This window comes from Botrytis porri (assembly GCF_014898465.1).
Source record: "Botrytis porri strain MUCL 3234 chromosome Unknown BPOR_004, whole genome shotgun sequence".
Lineage (NCBI taxonomy): Eukaryota > Fungi > Ascomycota > Leotiomycetes > Helotiales > Sclerotiniaceae > Botrytis > Botrytis porri.
The window spans coordinates 874,346-891,812 of NW_024066078.1; the positions used below are offsets into that span (position 1 = coordinate 874,346).

At 41.8% G+C, this 17,467-nt stretch overlaps 6 protein-coding genes across 6 annotated transcripts; 1 reads left to right on the plus strand and 5 right to left on the minus strand.

Moving 5' to 3' along the window:
- Positions 1–268: 268 nt before the first annotated feature.
- EAF01_003247 (uncharacterized protein) lies at positions 269–2,123 on the minus strand (the record flags this gene model as incomplete). Its single annotated transcript, XM_038911501.1, has 5 exons — positions 269–879; positions 945–1,104; positions 1,174–1,490; positions 1,529–2,026; positions 2,084–2,123. The coding sequence occupies 5 exons, from the start codon at positions 2,121–2,123 to the stop codon at positions 269–271; spliced, it is 1,626 nt and encodes a 541-aa protein (XP_038772736.1).
- Positions 2,124–4,728: 2,605 nt separating this feature from the next.
- Positions 4,729–5,718, plus strand: EAF01_003248 (uncharacterized protein; the record flags this gene model as incomplete). Its single annotated transcript, XM_038911502.1, has 1 exon — positions 4,729–5,718. One exon carries the CDS (start codon positions 4,729–4,731, stop codon positions 5,716–5,718), a length of 990 nt encoding a protein of 329 aa, XP_038772737.1.
- Positions 5,719–6,366: 648 nt separating this feature from the next.
- On the minus strand, positions 6,367–9,191 carry EAF01_003249 (uncharacterized protein; the record flags this gene model as incomplete). Its single annotated transcript, XM_038911503.1, has 5 exons — positions 6,367–7,046; positions 7,103–7,444; positions 7,493–8,201; positions 8,247–9,022; positions 9,104–9,191. The coding sequence occupies 5 exons, from the start codon at positions 9,189–9,191 to the stop codon at positions 6,367–6,369; spliced, it is 2,595 nt and encodes an 864-aa protein (XP_038772738.1).
- Positions 9,192–10,510: 1,319 nt separating this feature from the next.
- EAF01_003250 (uncharacterized protein) lies at positions 10,511–11,538 on the minus strand (the record flags this gene model as incomplete). Its single annotated transcript, XM_038911504.1, has 6 exons — positions 10,511–10,586; positions 10,642–10,711; positions 10,774–10,846; positions 10,901–11,147; positions 11,235–11,311; positions 11,416–11,538. 6 exons carry the CDS (start codon positions 11,536–11,538, stop codon positions 10,511–10,513), a joined length of 666 nt encoding a protein of 221 aa, XP_038772739.1.
- A 648-nt stretch (positions 11,539–12,186) lies between these two features.
- On the minus strand, positions 12,187–13,273 carry EAF01_003251 (uncharacterized protein; the record flags this gene model as incomplete). The annotated part of the gene is made up of 2 exons (XM_038911505.1): positions 12,187–13,003; positions 13,075–13,273. 2 exons carry the CDS (start codon positions 13,271–13,273, stop codon positions 12,513–12,515), a joined length of 690 nt encoding a protein of 229 aa, XP_038772740.1. The 3' UTR covers positions 12,187–12,512.
- A 1,755-nt stretch (positions 13,274–15,028) lies between these two features.
- Positions 15,029–17,428, minus strand: EAF01_003252 (uncharacterized protein; the record flags this gene model as incomplete). Its single annotated transcript, XM_038911506.1, has 5 exons — positions 15,029–15,418; positions 15,490–16,101; positions 16,193–16,233; positions 16,295–17,101; positions 17,158–17,428. 5 exons carry the CDS (start codon positions 17,426–17,428, stop codon positions 15,029–15,031), a joined length of 2,121 nt encoding a protein of 706 aa, XP_038772741.1.
- Positions 17,429–17,467: the final 39 nt, after the last annotated feature.

Consider the following 17,467-nt stretch of genomic DNA (forward strand, 5'->3'; position numbering starts at 1 on the left):
AAGGAAATAATGGCATTTACAATTGTAAGCTCGGGGGATTTGTCAAAGCATTTGTACTGATGTATTATTCTAGCAAAGCATTTATCTATAGAATTTATACTATGGACTTTCTTTACATGTACCAATCGCAAATTACTTGATAAATGGTTAATTTCCATTGGGGACTGCCGCTCCTCAAAACCCATTCTTCATTCTCACTACCCCTTTCTTTGATATGAAAAGTCGTGGCGTCTCAATTTCAAATTCTAATACACTTAAATTCGCCCCTTCAGACCTCAATCTCATCGATTCCCCTTGTATAAGTATAAAGTGGCAAAGGTCCCGCTTTTTTAATCATGCCCTTCGACATCTTATCCTTATCGATGATACTCCTGCCAAGCCCTACTGTATTATTTTTCACCCGCTTCTCAAATTCCTTTCCATTGCCCTTTACAGAGTTGTGCATGCGTGGACTTGTTTCAATGAAATGCGCAATGGCTGCTCCTTGAGCAATACCCATATCGCTGGTTAGACGGCGGAGTGCGGTACAGGCAAAGGTGCGGTCCTCGGGTGAAGTGACACGAGATACGGCTGCGATATAGAGTGGCCAGACGAGGAAATAGGCGCCGGCTGCGGGGAAAGAGAAAGACGGGGGTGTGAGGCCAGTCTCAGCGGGAATAGAGGAAGTACCAGGGATGAAGGCATCTGGGTAGAGAGTGGAGAAAATATTGCTGATTGAATTGGGAGTTGAAGGTGGGAGGTTATTGAGGGATGATGGGGTGCTGGATAGAGGTGTAGAATGGCCGGGAGATGGAGTCCAGGTTGACGGTTTACGACTTACATAGCCCAGATATTGGGGTACTGAGCGTAAAATTCCATCGCGCATTTGGATCAGTGTATCTGTACTCAACTGATATTAGCCAAGTAGCTCATAGACGTAAAACGTGGGGGTATGGCATCAAAACCTTCGAGAATGTGTTGTCTGATCACCTCATTTAGCATGAATCGAGAATTTTGCATCGAATTCCACATTTGCGCTATCCAATAGTCGTAATATATGTCGTAAGAACCCTTGAAGACGATTTCTGGAGCTTTATTCTCCCCAGCTTGCATAGTCTCGACCCCCTAGCCGGGTGGTACATTAGCAAATATTTTTTGTAATTCTTCGTCAAGAGCAAGAGCGGCGGCAATCACTTGTTCGCTATCGCCTATTTTGCCGGTTCGAAGATCGGATCTGAAGTACGTAAATTTGTCTAGAACAGCCGGCATCCGGAAAGCGAGATCACGGAGATCGAGTTGCTTATAAACTGCGGCTCGTAGCGCCGTAATCTCTTGTGGCATCGGGATCTCTCGCTGTAGCACGCTTATGAGAAGATGAGCTGTTATCTGCATGAACAGACCAACTCCCACTCGTGTTTTGAATTGTGAAGGGCCTCGAAGCTTAATAAGCGTTGAGGCTCCATTGATGTGTTCGGTCCATGCTTTAAAAGACAATCGATTGGTACATGTTACTGTTTCAAATACAGCTAGTACCATGATAGTAATGTACTATCTTTGACAGCATCTGTAGGGGATCTAAGTGCACCATTGACACGCCTTAGCGCAACCATATATTCATGATGAGCTTCACCTAATAGTTGAGGTGGTTTGGTTCTGTTAACAAGAGCAGCAAGACTGACAGCCGTCATGCTTGTAGATAAAGCTTCATCTAGACTACCATTGCGGCAAAGGTCCTTTAGGTAATTAAAATGTCCGCGTGATGGTCCGGATGCCCCAGCCAAAAAGTTGGTGATGAAGTATGAGGTACCCTGTTGCACGATTGATGGAGCTAATGCGGCTCTTGGCCGTGGAGCCGTAAGGATTTCGTTCAACTCAAATTCGTCGTCATCTTCATAGTCTGATGAGGATACCGAATTGCTTTGACTTGAAAGTCTCCGTTCACTCGATGAGGAGGATCTACTTGTTGCTTTTGTTCTAGTAGCACTGGGTCTGGGTGATCGCTGATCTTTTTCGCTAGCTTTAAGTTTTCTAGTCTGGGCATTACCAACTGTTGCAGAACATATTAAAGATCGGGGTTCCTACGTACACGAATCTTTCTCTCTACAATTTCCACACCCTTTTGAAGGCTTTCCACAATGAACCATGATGAGCGACGACTAAAGAGTTATTTCCACAAATACGATTGAAGATTGACATAACTTCGTCAATAGGCGAGAATAGAATGCTTTTTGGACAAGTCTATTCACGGTCATTCATACAGGATATCCCGGCATTCTTGCTTGGAGTGAAATTGCAAGTCTATTAGCTTTGAGGAAACGCTTCTAGTGCCAGAACAATTTTGAAGCTTCGGATGACAATAGCGCAGATACAACTAACTGCGCCGTAGCTTGATTTACTCCAATCAGCTCAGGCATGTTACTTTAACGATTTCGAACAGGCTTCTAGTCCCATCGAACAATGTTGATGCCTGTCAACAGGTCCGCGTCTGATGGCGGTCAGAGCAGAATCCACTGGGAGGGTAAGATTTCCGCTCCCGAAAAGGAATAATTTCGCTGCAAACGTCACGAACTGTGAGAGGCCTCGCATTGCATTTCTAATTTGGTTTGTGTGATACTTCTGCATAGACCGCGTGGCACCTCCCAGGATTACGGGCCTGGTCCACTTTTGAAGCTTAGACACCGGCACAGGAAGCTCGCTCGCTCGCTTCAGTAATCTGTAACTAGCGAGGCTGGGGAACCGAAGGGTCAGAAGCTTAGAGGTTTATATATCATACGACGGTGCCGAAAACTACCGAATGTCGATGGGTCTCGCGGTTGTAAGATCTTACTTATCTTCGGTATTGTCTTTGATTTATTGGTCTGGTTTACGACTGTTGCCTTTACAAAAATGGATTTACGGTCTTGAAATTTCGGGAGCTCCGACTTACTAGCACCATAATTAGCATACAGGTCAAAAGCTAACATCTTTTTTGATAATTCTTTCTACAAAAAAACTATACGGAGTTCGCTGAGGTGAATTTCATATTTGGATTCATCAAATGAATGCCCTTTGGAATTAACACAGTCGCCACTGAGAGTAACGACACAAAAACTTTCGGGATATTATAGGCAAGAGTTCCGAATTCCGTACATGGAGAGATATACCTAGGAGTTCATTCAACTACGAAGGATAATATCTGCCTATTTATCACATGAAAAAGGCCCAAATAATTGCTTCATCTGATGTTGTTTGATGTTATTGCCTACTTGGGATGACTTCAATATTCTTATATCCGTTAAGGTCGGATATCGAAGTGGGCAAAGAGATTCTCCAAGGCAATATGAGATCGATTGATCCATCCGTGAACGGAGCAGCTCAGTAATTGGTTTAGGTCTTCACACGATAATGTATGCAAGTCTCATCATCCATAGCTGCTTAGGCTTCAAAAGGTGGTTTATATTCTACTTCGGCTTTAGGGGGTGTCTCCAGACAGTATTTACTATGTGAATCTTGCCCACCAAATCACTAGTAGCTCCTCTCAAAGTCACTACAACTCTTCGGGTCGTTTCATTTCTTTCATTTCCTTCCCAAAAATTCTACACATGTTTTGCACACATCACCATTTTTTAAGAATGATCTCTTGAAAATAACTCGCATTTCCAACAACCAACTATTTACTTGTTGAGATGATTCAATAATTATGCTATTATGGCATGCTTTTAGCGCTGGCGCTCAGAATATAGGGTTTTGCGCCAATCGGATTGATATTTGGATATCATTTTTTTGGCCAGAGATTCTTGAATGTTAGGTTGCAGTGCGATTATGGTTTCCTTCTGCCCTCTAGTCGCTCCGTCGAGATTGGCTTAGGCAACGGGATAGCCTCTTGAATCATGATGGCGAGGACCAGAGCTTGATGTTTTCACAAAGCAACCACGCTAGACGTATCTGCGCCTCTCAAGATCTTCTCTTAGGCTTACATGGCTTCTTTAGAATAGCACCAGGCGGAGAGAATTCTGTTTCAGTCTCGAAATTATCCGCTACTAAGATTGGGTCGAGTAGACAACTTTCATATATACTTCTTCAGAGACGCAAGTTGACCAGTTCTACCGCTTTTCTCATCTCTCTCTTTTTGCTCTCACCCCTGTCATTTATTTTTCAATCATCTAGAGTTCATCCTCCCTCTCGCATACAGAATCAAGTACGAAATTCGAAATGTTCCATTTTTCCACATATGCATAGCCACTTCCAACAAACTCAGTGCATTCCCAATCCGAAATAGCACGAAGTTGATCTGCAAACCCATCCATGTGTATGGTCATTAACCAAAAGCTTAATCATCGGAGGCTGAGCTTAATCTCATGTCAGCCACGTTTTCAACTGCATGCATGCCTCATTAGGATTAGTTTTCAGCCCTACCATGGGTCTTCAAGTTGCGCTTTTCTCAATGAGGGAATTGTTAAGTTGGTGGTGGAATTTCTAGTTCTCGGGTGTTGGATGAGTATGGAAGTCTGGGATAATTCAGATCGGTGAAGAAGTAATGTCGAGGATGAGGGAATATATATATCGTTTGGGATTTCTTGTTGTTATGTTTTTTGTTCATTCCTTCTATAGCAATTGATTAGCTGCAGTTCAAACTTTTCCGAGTTTTCACTTCAAATTGAGAATCTACATCAAAATCATCTGCCTTCTACTTCCCACTACACAGGTTCTAGTCGAAAGTCATATACCTCCTCTTTTAATCTAGCATTTCGTCGACCCAAAATACACATCATGACCATTACCTATCGAAACGGTGTTGGAATTGGTGAACTAATCGTCTACATTCCCTCCCTCTTCCTCTCCATCTTTCTCGCTTTCCGCCATGGATTTGGCCGCAGCGCAGGCTGGTACTTCCTCATAATTTTCTGTCTCGCTCGAATCATCGGTCCCTGCATGTCTCTCGCCGCCATATCCTCTCCCTCAGTATCTCTCTACACCGGCGCACTCATCCTGCAAAATATCGGCTTATCGCCTCTGATACTCACTACCCTGGGACTCTTAAGTCGCGTGCTAGATAGCATCAATCGAAATACCCACACACTTATCCAACCTCGCATGCTGAAACTCATCGAGATACTCACATTGGTTGGATTGATACTGGGTATTGTGGGTGGACTCAACGCGAGTGATACCTACACTTCGACTGGAAAATGGGTTCCGGGAACGGAAAGCAAGGTTTCTAATGTCTTGTTTATTGTTTCTTTTGCGGCTATTATAGCCACTACAATCCTTACCAGTTTCTCAATCTCGCATGCGGAAAATGGGGAGAAGAGGATTTTATTGGGAATTGCTATCGCGTTACCATTTTTGTTTGTTCGACTCCTGTACTCCATTCTCTCGACTTTCGTCTCACACTCTACGAAATTCAATGCTCTCACTGGAAATGTCTCGGTCTTGTTATGTATGGACCTGCTTGAGGAATTGGTGATTGTGGTTATCTATTTGGCAATTGGAGTCACGTTGAATGTTAAATCTAAAGACGTGGTTGCAGATGCAGAGATCCAACAGATTTCAGGGACTTCGGATAGTGAAGAACCGCTTGGTCGACAAAATCATCAGAGACGAACACAACAACAGAATCAAAAAGTGGGAGAAGAAAATAGGGTATTGAGAATTGCGAAGAAGACGATTATTGGGAGGTTGATAATGGCATTTATTCCGGAGAAAAAAGCAGATGTGGAGATGCAGCGTTATGTTCAAAAGGGAAGAGGTGTGTGTTAGGGAGGTTCTGAGGAAGCTGGCTAAATCTGTTTATTTTACTATGTGTTTTTAGCGTTGGTGTTGGAAGATGGTTTGGTTTGATTTTATCGGTCTGTGAAATTGTTGAAGATTTCTTCGTATACACCTCATTTCTCTGTAGACTTTATACATTATAGAATTCCTCAATCATCATTTCAAAATGTTTGATGTGTCTGAATGGCTAATCAGGTTGCATATGAGGTTTAATGCGTGATAGTGACTAGTCCAACAAGACTAAAATAGCAATCAAAACATATGTCCTGGACATTCCCATATGATTCTATAGATCATCCTCCTAAACTTAACTTAAAATGTCGAAAAATCTATTTTCGTACACGAAAACAAGGATTGAATACTTTCATGAAGTAATGGTATTTCGAAGCATACTGGCCAGTAAATTTCACTCTTTATCCCAATTTGATGATTCGTTCATTAATTCGTTTATCAATCATCCCTACTGGATATCTAACGTCATTAAGAAGAGTCCTTTACATGGGAAGACGCCCAGCGTGCATACATGAAACACATCCATCGAATACGAGTCAACGAGACCTAAGAAAACCCAACACCCACATTCGCCACATTCGCCAATTACGCATAACCCAACCAGAACCAAAGAGCCAACCACTTTCACAAAGGCAAAAACCCACCCCCTAACAACGCCAACAACGCTTCTCCCTCTTCCCTCCTCAAATCATTAACCCCCTTCTCCACACTCTCCACCTTCCTCACAATCTCATCCAGCCTCTCTTCCTCCACCTTCTCCTTTGATTTCTTCGCCACCCTCTTCTTATGAAAATATCGCGAACTGGTCCGGATACGCGTCCCATCCATTTTATATCCTCGACTCGTCTCCTTACTATCCATACTATATCGATACTCTCCCGTGTCGAGATCGACTTCAGTGCGACGTTTGGCTTTCATATTGAGGGAGATGCGATCGCGCACGAAGGTGTATTGGCGAAAGCCTTCGAGTTCGGGGGGAGGCGGTGGCCAGGTTTGTTTGGAGGAGGAGGCGGCGACGGGTGGGAAGAGGAGGTATTCTGGGGTGTGGGGACGGAGATGGGGTGGTGGGGGTGAGGGATGGGTTGGGGTGCGATGAAAGAGACTGTGTGGGGCTTGATGGAGATGAGTTCTATTGGATGCGATGGCACAAGTTGGCTGTCCTGTGTAAGCATCGTCGTCCTTGTCGTAATCATTCATGGGGTCGAAGTGGATGAATTCGATAGAGGGGTCTGAGGAGGCGCTTGAGTAGATTGCTTGCCGTTGTGGTGGTAAATCTGGAATGTAATGTGCTTGAACATTGGTTTCTAAATGTAAATCTTTAGTGGGTAGTCTAGAGTAATGACTGGTTAGATCTTAATACTTGATGCAGAATCTGATGCTCCATCTGCTTGAGCGGAACCCGAAGCTGTGGGAATGAATGCTTTTTTCGTGCTACTCTTCTTGGCATTGTGAACTGAGAGGGCATTTTGGGTTCTAGTACTGAAAATTGTACCAGGTGGTGGGGTTTCGGGAATTAATATTCCAAATTGAGGACCAGCCCCATGAAGAAGAGTAGTTTTAGCTTTTGTAGTTTTGGGTGTAGGTGAAGTTGGTGTAGTGGTGGAACGAGAGACAGATCTGGTGATTCTTCGAGAACTAATGGGTAGCGGATTATCTGGAGCGAAGTTCAGGTCTTGATCTGTAATTTCTTGTGAACTTAATGCTGAGGGTGGCTATGTCCATTACAAACCAGATTAAGGTTGAAACGTACGTATAAAACCCATATCGTCACGAATCACAAAAGGATTGTTATTCGATTGGCCTGGTGCCATAGCAGAAGTATCAAAGGAAGGACTTTGCTGCATAGAAGGATTTGGCGTGGCAAGTTCGGTTCTATGACCAGTAGTGGATATACTTGATAGGTCATTAGCAGCTACTACTGTGGAGCTCGATTCAGTTTGTTGATCTCCCTGATTATCAGGCAGTTTTGATAGCGAATGGTGGGTATTCGAGGTTATGTGAGCAAGCTCGTTTTCTTCTTCTTCATTGCGTGAGAGGAAGAGTCGTTGTCCCTCAGCTGATATTGCAGGGTGGAAGGAGGGGCTCGTAGGATCATATATTCTCCCAGTCGAGCTTGGAATCTGTTGTCCCTCAGCTGATATTGCCGGATGGAAGGGAGGACTTGTAGGATCATATGTCCTGTCAGTCGAGCTTGGAATCTGCAAATTTTGATAGCCTCTTCCATTTAATGGCTGTAAAGGATTTTGGTTTGTGGAAGGGAGAGGATAGTATCTAGAATGATTTCCGGAAGATGACATCATAGAATTTTGATGTCCCCGCGGGGAGTGTTGATGAGTTGAATTTGGGGATGTAGTTTGTTCGAACCGATATGTTTTCGAGGGTGCGGAGGGATATGACTTATGAGACACAAGAGTATGAAGAGAATTCCCCATTAGTGCACTGCAATCTGTCGATTCACTCTTCAAATTTGAAGTGTAATTAGACTGGAAAATTGGTCACTGTACTGGGACTCTTAATTCACCGTCAATAATTGAAGGGATATTGGCACGGGAAATCATGTCCCGTGCTGGCTCTCCTCCTTCCGAAACATACGGCATAGAAGTTTCAGAGGCTTGGACTGAATATGGGCTTGCATATTGATGTTCTTGAACTTTTTGATGCAATGCCAATGGCATATAAACACCGCCACCACAGGTGTTTGGCAGACCTCCAGGAACCGCGGTGGTAAATTTAGATGTGTGATTTTGAGTTTGCTGGCCAGATTGAGCAATCTGCGATGAGACTGGTTGTAGTTCGGGAGATTGGATGTGATAATTAGCAGGCTCGTTGTTGTTGGAACTTTCAACTGACGAAATACTAGCACGTCGAGTAGTGGGTGATATCGAAATACCCTTTGTCATCCAAGGCTTCTGAGGAGACCCAGCAAAAGCATTTGACGTAGCATTGATGGCAATAACTTTCTCTTCAGAGGTCCGTTGTAAGGGCTTCTCTTTCGGTGTTCTTGTGGGATGCTGACTGGCCTTGTATTCAACTTTATTGATCTCACGTGAGGCAAGACTCCTGACGGCTGAAAATGGTTTCCTTCTAGGTTCATGGCTTAAATCTGGTTCCGCAAATATTTGCGCCCAGATTAGTCTTCCAGCTTCTTCAAGTCCTTCAATATAGCCAGTCTTCTCGAATGCTCTCAAAAGTTCGTAGATTCTTTGACCATTTGGAGAAGTGTCGTTGAGGTTCTTCCGAGGTTCAAGTGGAAGTGAATCGATGGCTCGCAGTTCACTGACTGATTTGGTGTTGTTAGTTCTGAGTTCTTGGAACGAGGTTGAATGGTGTAAAATTAAGAAATGTGAAAAAGGGAACATACCTGTTGGTGGCCGATGAAATGTATCTCTAACGGCTTTTATATGACGATCTCGAAGGAGACGGGGCACCTCATCTCCATCTCCAGACATTCTGGCAAGGTGAATGCGAGATTTTTGTGTGCTTAATTTGTAGATATAGAGAAAAAAGATATTCGGTGTGCCAAAAATTCGCAAGTCATGCAAAGTAGATATGCGACTCGAAAAGCTTTATTGCACGTGGTTCTTCAGGCAATACGTACAAACAAATGCTAGAAAGAGGCTACAAGATTCAGCAAAAAGGTCTTGAAGAAACTATACGGCATGTTTCCTTATCGCTTTCCAAAAGACGGATCAAAATGGATCCGAAAGTGAAGAAATAGATGCGACGAGAGTCTATCACCCAATCAACCCAACCCCTCCATATTCACTTTCGCTTCTCTCAAATATAACCCCAAACAATCTCATTACCCTCGAACCAAACCACCAAGTGGTGGTTTGGTTCAACGGTCAAGTGGCCGACTTTGCTATACAATCCTTTGCTATACCCATAACTTGTTACAAAGCTGTTGCTATACCATACTAACCCTAATTCGTCCTCATCGTCAATGTAAGTGTGTTATTTCTTTTGCCTTTTTGATACTAGGTAGGTAGAGTATATGCGCTTTTTTCTTTTGCCAACCTTTTGTGTTGGATGTAGAGTGTGAGGTTATTCTTTTGGCGCGGGTATGATAACCGCCGCAGGTTAAGCGACGACGGTGAGGTGGTAAGTGGTTGAATTTTGAGAGCACTTGCGACATGAGTGGGTCTGTCGAACTTTCATAGAAAAGTGAATTTGACAAGGTAAGTAATCTCGAACCTTCTCAAAGCAGTTTCAGTGTTCATGGTCTTCCATGTCCCATACTTTTAATCACCATGTCTTTCATGTACTAATTAATCAGGTGGACTTAGGTAGAACAAATTTACCTTCAACTTTCCTTCAAATTCTAGAGGTCTGATATTGAATTGCAAGTAAAGGGATGATATTTACATAGCAACCAAGAAGTGAAAAAGAGGAAGCAAAGAACTGATTGTTAAAGAAACACGCTATCTATAGATATATTTTCTGCATCCTTGAAAGGCAGGGCATATATGCATACTACATGATCAAAGAAACAAAAATGCACCCACAAATATTCTAGCATAGCTTTCCGTTGAGCCTTGACCAAAAAGTTGATGAAAGTAAGTCATAGCGAGGACATGTAACCAACTCATTTTTACATTGGTAGGAAATGCTTTTGTTATACATCACTGTCCTATACTCTATGTTCCAACTTTTTATTCCGAAAAACTCCAGTGATTCCAGAATTTTAAATTTATTAGATAGTACTCCAGGCATTGTCGATAGGAAGTGCAAAACCGTTGATAGACTTCGCTCCATTGCTTGCGAGGAACTAGATTGCCTCAGCAATTGCTGAAACAGCCACATTGGGCATTTCGCCAGGCTTAATGTGCGAAGCGAGAACCGGCCTATGATATTGTCAATAAGAAGGGCACGAGAATGAATAGTCTAGAAAGATCTTACTCCCATACAGCGGCCGCTTCTTGGTCCATGGTTTCTCTGTTCATCGACTTGACCATGTTGGTCATTACGCCTACAAGATGTGTTAGTAGGTGTTACAAGAGGAGTTTATCTTTGAAAAAAGATGAGGTTGACCTCCGGGACAAATGGCATTGCATCTGATACCCTCATCCCTAAATCTGAATGCAGTATTCTTGGTCACACTCAGCTATAGCATCATTAGCTTCCACGACTCACGCTTCTCAATCAAAATATGACGAACCAATCCATGCTTAGAAGCTGTATAAGCAATTCCTGCAGCAGCAACACTCAATGCAGCTTTACTACATAAATTTACAATGACACCATTCTTCTTAGCCCTCATGAAAGGTAGAACAGCCCTGATTAGTTTCGTAGGAGCCGTGAGATTGATTGCAATGATACGATCCCAATCACCATCCGTGACCTTGTCCGCTGAGGTCATCGAGTCTATCACACCAGCTATATTGGCCAGAATGTCAGTAGTGTCGCTAGAGAATTTTTAGTGTCTTTGAAAACTGGTTGAATGTATGTATGTGGTTGTAGTTTAAGCCCACCGACAAAAGAAGAGTACTTACCCAAATCGATCGACACAGATCCTCACAAGCTCGTCGCATTTTCCATTTTTACTCAAATCTCCTCTATGAAATTGGCACTACTCAGATCCACATATCAGTATCTGATATTCTTTCTCCTATAAGTTCCACACCTCTGAAAAAAGAGTATGGCGTCCAAAAGCTTCAATCAATATACACTTACCATCTCCTGGTTCTCCTTATCCAATAGAGTATGGTCCATCTCGCTCACATCGACACCTAATACCTTATATACTGATGACTCAAAAACAACCGCGTGGTCTCGAGTCCTATCCCACTTGCACATCCCGTCACGATGGCTACCTTGCTAGATCCTTTCCCGTCAACCTTGTTGCTTAGTTGTACTGTAGATAATCTTGGTCGAAGACTTCGCTGATTGTTTGAATATGGTCTGTTGAATTTTGGCTTGTTGATTTTGAAATCTGCGAGGTATTTATGTTAAAGTATTGTCGATAATACTGTGGTCCGAACTTTCTTTTGGAGATGTAGAAGCCAGTTTCCGGATACGGATGATGGTCCACCCGCACTGTGAATACGAATCCGAGCCTCAGTACGATCCATTCACGGAGGTTAAGTGAGCACTGAGATTCAACAGCCGGAGGTTGTTGATAAGCCACTTGAGCTTTGTTGGTTGACTACCTAGGTACTGACAGGAGCGGAGCTTGATCAAGCTCTCGGGACATATTGTTACTCATTAAACTACGGGTCAATGGGTCGATCGAAGAGCCAAATGGCATGGAGGGTTAGAAATGAACGTAAACCCCCTATTTCGATAACCCCACGGGAGATAGCAATCGCAGGTACTGGTATTTCTATTCAGCTCACGACGTTATGGAGCTCATTCTCGTTTCAGAAGACTTGGCATACTGAACCATCAATGCATGATACAATTGTGGTTCAATTGGATAGGGGGGTAGTGTCATAGAGAATCCTGAATCTGACTTCATCTTGCCTGTAATAGATATGCGAGATCTTCCTGTGCAACATAATATGCAGCTAAATTGAGATCGACCAGGCGAGACACAGACGTCCACGGGTGGCCTTGCCGTGGCTGACAATTATATATGGGGGTTCATTGTGGCTGATTCACTTTTCTGTAGAAAATTTGTGAGTTCCGGCATCATTCATTGTTTGCCCACGTGTGCCTAACAAGCTCGCCATGGGTATGATCAACTAAATCTCCCAATGAAGCCTTCAAATCTGTATTCCCGTCCTTCTCTTCTATTGAAAAATATCTCAAGATCCCTAACTACATTTTGCCTAAGCTTTCGACGATTCCTCCATCTCCTTAATCTTCTCAAACAACCTCAAAAATACTGCAGAGTCCTGGGCACCTCCAATCTCATATTTTCCCTGGATAGTGAAATTCGGTACCCCGCTAATCGAATTCCTCGCCTCTTCAACCTCCCTATCAACCTCTACTCCCCCCTTCCCACTCTCCAACCATTCATTGACTTCCTTCTCGTCCAAACCAGCTCGTACCGCGGCACTTTGTAATACTTCATGACTTGTAATATCGCCTTCTTCTTCAAAATACGACTTGAATAATGATTCCACTACCTTTGTTTCCATGGCCGGCGACTTTGTCTTTCCCAATTGAATAAGGCGATGGCTATCTCTCGTAGCTCCTGTCTTTCCTCCAAACTTGAAGTCGATACCGACATCCTTTCCAATTTCAGAAAGTCGACCGAAAACTGCCGTCATTCTCTCTTCTCCAAAGCGAGCAAGGTACCATGCTCGTTTATCCACACCTATCCAGATGATTAATCTCAGAACATCTAATTGACTGATGATGTGTATTAAAGGAAGAGCAATTACTTACCAGTTTTGGGCGCTTCTGGAGCAAGGTAAAAAGGATGCCATGAGATACTAAATGTATCATTGGAATCAGGATGTCGTTGTTTGTATGCCGTAATTCCTTGCTCGAGTTTTTGCTTTCCAACATAACACCACGGGCAGACGGTGTCGGAAACAATCGCAATATCAAATTTGGTCATTCTGGGCAACGTCGCTCTGAACATCAGATTGTAATAGAATATGAGATGAAAGAAGATGTAAATAGAAAGAACAAAAAAATCACTACATATACTGCGAAGAAATTAACACATGATACAGCAAAAATTACAAGGGTCTAAATGAGGAAGCCGATGATTACTAATTATTCACCGACGATGAGCACGATTAGAAATCAAATAATTCAACGGTGACCCAGTCAAGTAGTTCGGTATCCCATTCGTACATGCCGACCCGTTGAGTACCTTAGTGGGGGTTAGTGGTTTTTATTATAATATTATTATAGTATAGAATTTATTGAATTGTATTTCAAAAAAAAGTCTATTTAAGAAAAGATTATACATTTAAATTTAAACTAACGTTAATTTATATATAATATTATCTTATGTAAGAGTTGAGGCCCCGGCTTATCGTACACTACTCTTTTTCGTAATAAAATCCTCATAAAAACACTATTTTCCTATACAAATTAATTATTTTCATAATTCTTTAATTATTTGAAAAATTGATTTGAAAATTATACATATAAGAAATAATTATATAAAAAAATATTTGATTTAAATTGTTTCTTGAAATTATAAAAATTGATAAAGTTATAGATTTTTAAAGTTAAAATTTTTCAAAATTTATAACATATAATACTTTTCCCATACAAAAAAACCACTTTTTTCTAGTTTTCTAATAATTTCAATTTTAAGAACCTATAACTTTATCAAAAAATAGCTAAAAATATTTCATCTGTTTTTTTAAATCATTTCAATGATTCTCAATCTTATTTATTATTTTTATAAACTTAATTTATAAATTGATTGAATTAATATATAGTTTAAAAGTTGAAGAAATGAGGGTTTTTGGTGTGTTTTCGCTTAGTGTGCGATAAGCCGGGGCCTAAACTCTTATAAGATTAGATTATATTTAAAAATTAATATTATATAAACGAACAAATATTATATATATAAATAAATACTATAAATATAATTAAATACTATATTAGGAAATTGATATTAAGATAGACGAGATATAAAACTTAAAATGAATTTTATTATATGAGTCTAATTTAATTTAGTTTAAATATTAAAAAGAAACTATATGAGATAGTAGTATAGTAGTAGTATATATTATATATAATTCGAAGAAGAAGAAATGAATAGAAAGTAAAAGAATAGAAATAATAATAATAATAACAACAATTTTTAGAAAAAGAAAAGTGAGTATAGTTTCATTTTCATTTATTTATTCGAAAATATTTCTATATAATATTATTTACTTATATAGTTTCATTCGTGTATATAGTATTTACTTCTTATATAATACTCGCTTTATATATAGTATTCGCTTTTTATATAATATTTATAATAAATATTCTATATATTCTAGTCGGGTTTATACGCTATAGTTTTAATAATATTATATAGTTTAGACACTATAATAAAAAATCAGTAACTGCTACTAAGATAAGCAATAGTAAAGCTTCATTTGATAGAATTATTATTGTATTAATTAATTTATATGAGTTCCGTGTCAAGGTCGTTTGAAGGGACATTTGTAAGGATTTTGAACAGGTGTGGAAGAAATTTCTAGAAGTTGATGATTAATCATTTGTGTGGCTTGTGGTGTGGCTTGCTAGACAGAATGTCAAACAACTGCATCACAACAAAATTGATTATTGAGAACCCTTCTAACAACTATTTTCTTGATAGTCTATCTACATGCAATATACCTAGGTAATATCCCGAAATTCAAATCCTCCTTCACTCACTTTCCTACAAGCCCGGAACAAATCCCTCCACTTTGACATCCCAACCCTCGGGAAAATGCATTCCAGGCTCGCCATCCCACCCCCCTGCCATCATTGCCATTGCAAGCATCAACCCTCCCGCGTTCGGGAAGTACGGGGTCGGCACGCGGGATCCTCCTACGGGGTATCCTGCATCATCGAATTGAAAGATTGGATGTAATAGGTACTCTATTGCTTGATCTGTGTCGCCTAGGCGAAGAGAGTTCATGGCCAGTAGAGCAAAGTCCCAACCATATGAATCTTCTAAATCCCAAAGAGAGTGGATTTTGGAGGCAGTGTTATTAACGATGGTTATATTGAGGGGCGGAGAGCTAGTGGGTGGGAGCCATCCATATATACCGGCCATTGCTGGATGCTATCATTAGGGTCAAGGTTAGCAATTCGGAATCTCAGAAATATGAATCATGCAACTGTAAGATCACTTACATCAGATGTTGTTTCATTATCTGTCCACATGTTGGGAATACCCTCATACACGGGATATGTGTCGTCAACGATAGACAGGGGAGCAAGATTTTCCCGCACGTCTTTCCAATCCTCAGGGATAGATTTTCCCTGACGCTCTTTCCACTTCATAGCCACATCAAGACCAAATCTCCAGTAGGCCAGCTCGAAGGTTGGGTTAATTGTCGCATTTGGCTTCGTATTTTCAGAGACGGGATACATTGGTGGACCCAAATCATAGACTCCAGTAGTGGCATTATACCACGCGAATGATGCCATGAAATCTGCCGTGGCTGTCAATACCTCATCCCATCTTTCCAGTGCCGTTTCATTCGGGAATGATCGGTATTCGATCTCGGCAAAGTGCATCGGATGCGGTTGCTGCCAGATCAAAAGAGAGTTGATACCCCCCGGAGCGCTGCGAACTGTCGGGTCGGTCATCTTCCCCCAGCGGGCGCCCTCGTATCCTTGAAGTCTAGCCCTGTCGAGCGAAGATTCGAGGAACTGCTCATAAATTCCTGGCATGCTTCGCCAGAGAAGGTCGAAATGATTCCATCGAGCAAAAGGCATAAGATGCCAGAAGACCATCTCAAGCTACACGGATGATTCTCAGCCATTGTTTTGAACCAAACTAGGCTCATCGTGAATAAAGAAAAAGATAACGCAATAGTTTGGGAATACTAACGTGGAATTTTCCATACCACCCATTATTTACGAGACCGGATTCTGAGAAAATCAGTAAATCGTCGAAGAAAATCTCATCTTGATATTCGTCTAAATGACATACCTTGAGGTGGAAAGTCTGACGCCGAATTGACCGCTAACAGGTATTGAGATAGAATAGTTCGTCGCTGAAGCTCAGTGGCATTCGTAGAGTCAACAGAACTCAAGTCAATAAATGCCCCCGATTCCCAATAAGTTTGCCACCACGTCTTGGAGCTATCAGCAAGATGAGTCACGGATGGTGCACTCATATTTCCAGCTTTACCACAGCTTGCCTCATCCGAGAAAGTCCCTGTCATTTTCAAATTGCTGGAGCCCGGAGTTTTGAGAAAGTATCTATGCGTCCCCTCCTTGGGACCCGACACCTGACCTTTGCCCTCCCATCTTGCGGTAAAACAGTAGCTAGTATCGTCTAGAGTATGTTGTATAACGGCCTCATTATCCGCACTATCAAGAAATGTAGAGTGTTTACTGCTGGCGTTCCACAGGCCAACAAATGGCGCATCGAATTTGTTCACATCCGAATATGGAAAGTCGAAAAACAAACCCAAAGAGCCGGTATTGAGCAATCCAGACTCCACATTGATTATGACGGCATCAGAATCCGACGCAGCTGATACTTCGACATGGACTTGGCTGCCATTGTACAGAAACGTCGAAGTAATCACGCCGTTCCATAAATCAAGAACCTGACTCTTCCTCTCCAAATCACCTTCCGCAACATTCGCGTTCGCAAACCAAAATCCGATATTCCCCAGATTTAACCGTTGCGGATTCTGGATTAACCAGTTTGATATATCAGCCTCAGCTGGGCTGGGCTGGTCATAGTTCACAAGGCGTCCATGAGTCCACAAGTCTACACCGGTAAAGTCTTCAATGTGTTATTAACCAATACCCCAAAAAACGTTATCAATGATCAGGCCTTACCTTCCACAGCTGTTTGATTCGGAGTTGTCGGCAAGCTGAAGTTATGCCAACCCCATGTCGACATCGTGGCGAAAGGACGAAAGGTCTGCAGCCCCGTCACATCGACACCAAATGCAAAATTCCCATTGCCAACTTGCAGAGGTGTCGATGCGGAACTCGCATTACGGTGAACGTTGTATGTTTGAATGATTTCTTGTCTTTGTATCAGCGCCCCAACCTTAACCAGCCAGAGGAAAGATACGCAAGATGAAAAGAACATTGAAACACGCATGTTTATTTGAGCAGCATGTCAAATAGTAGAATTGGGCCC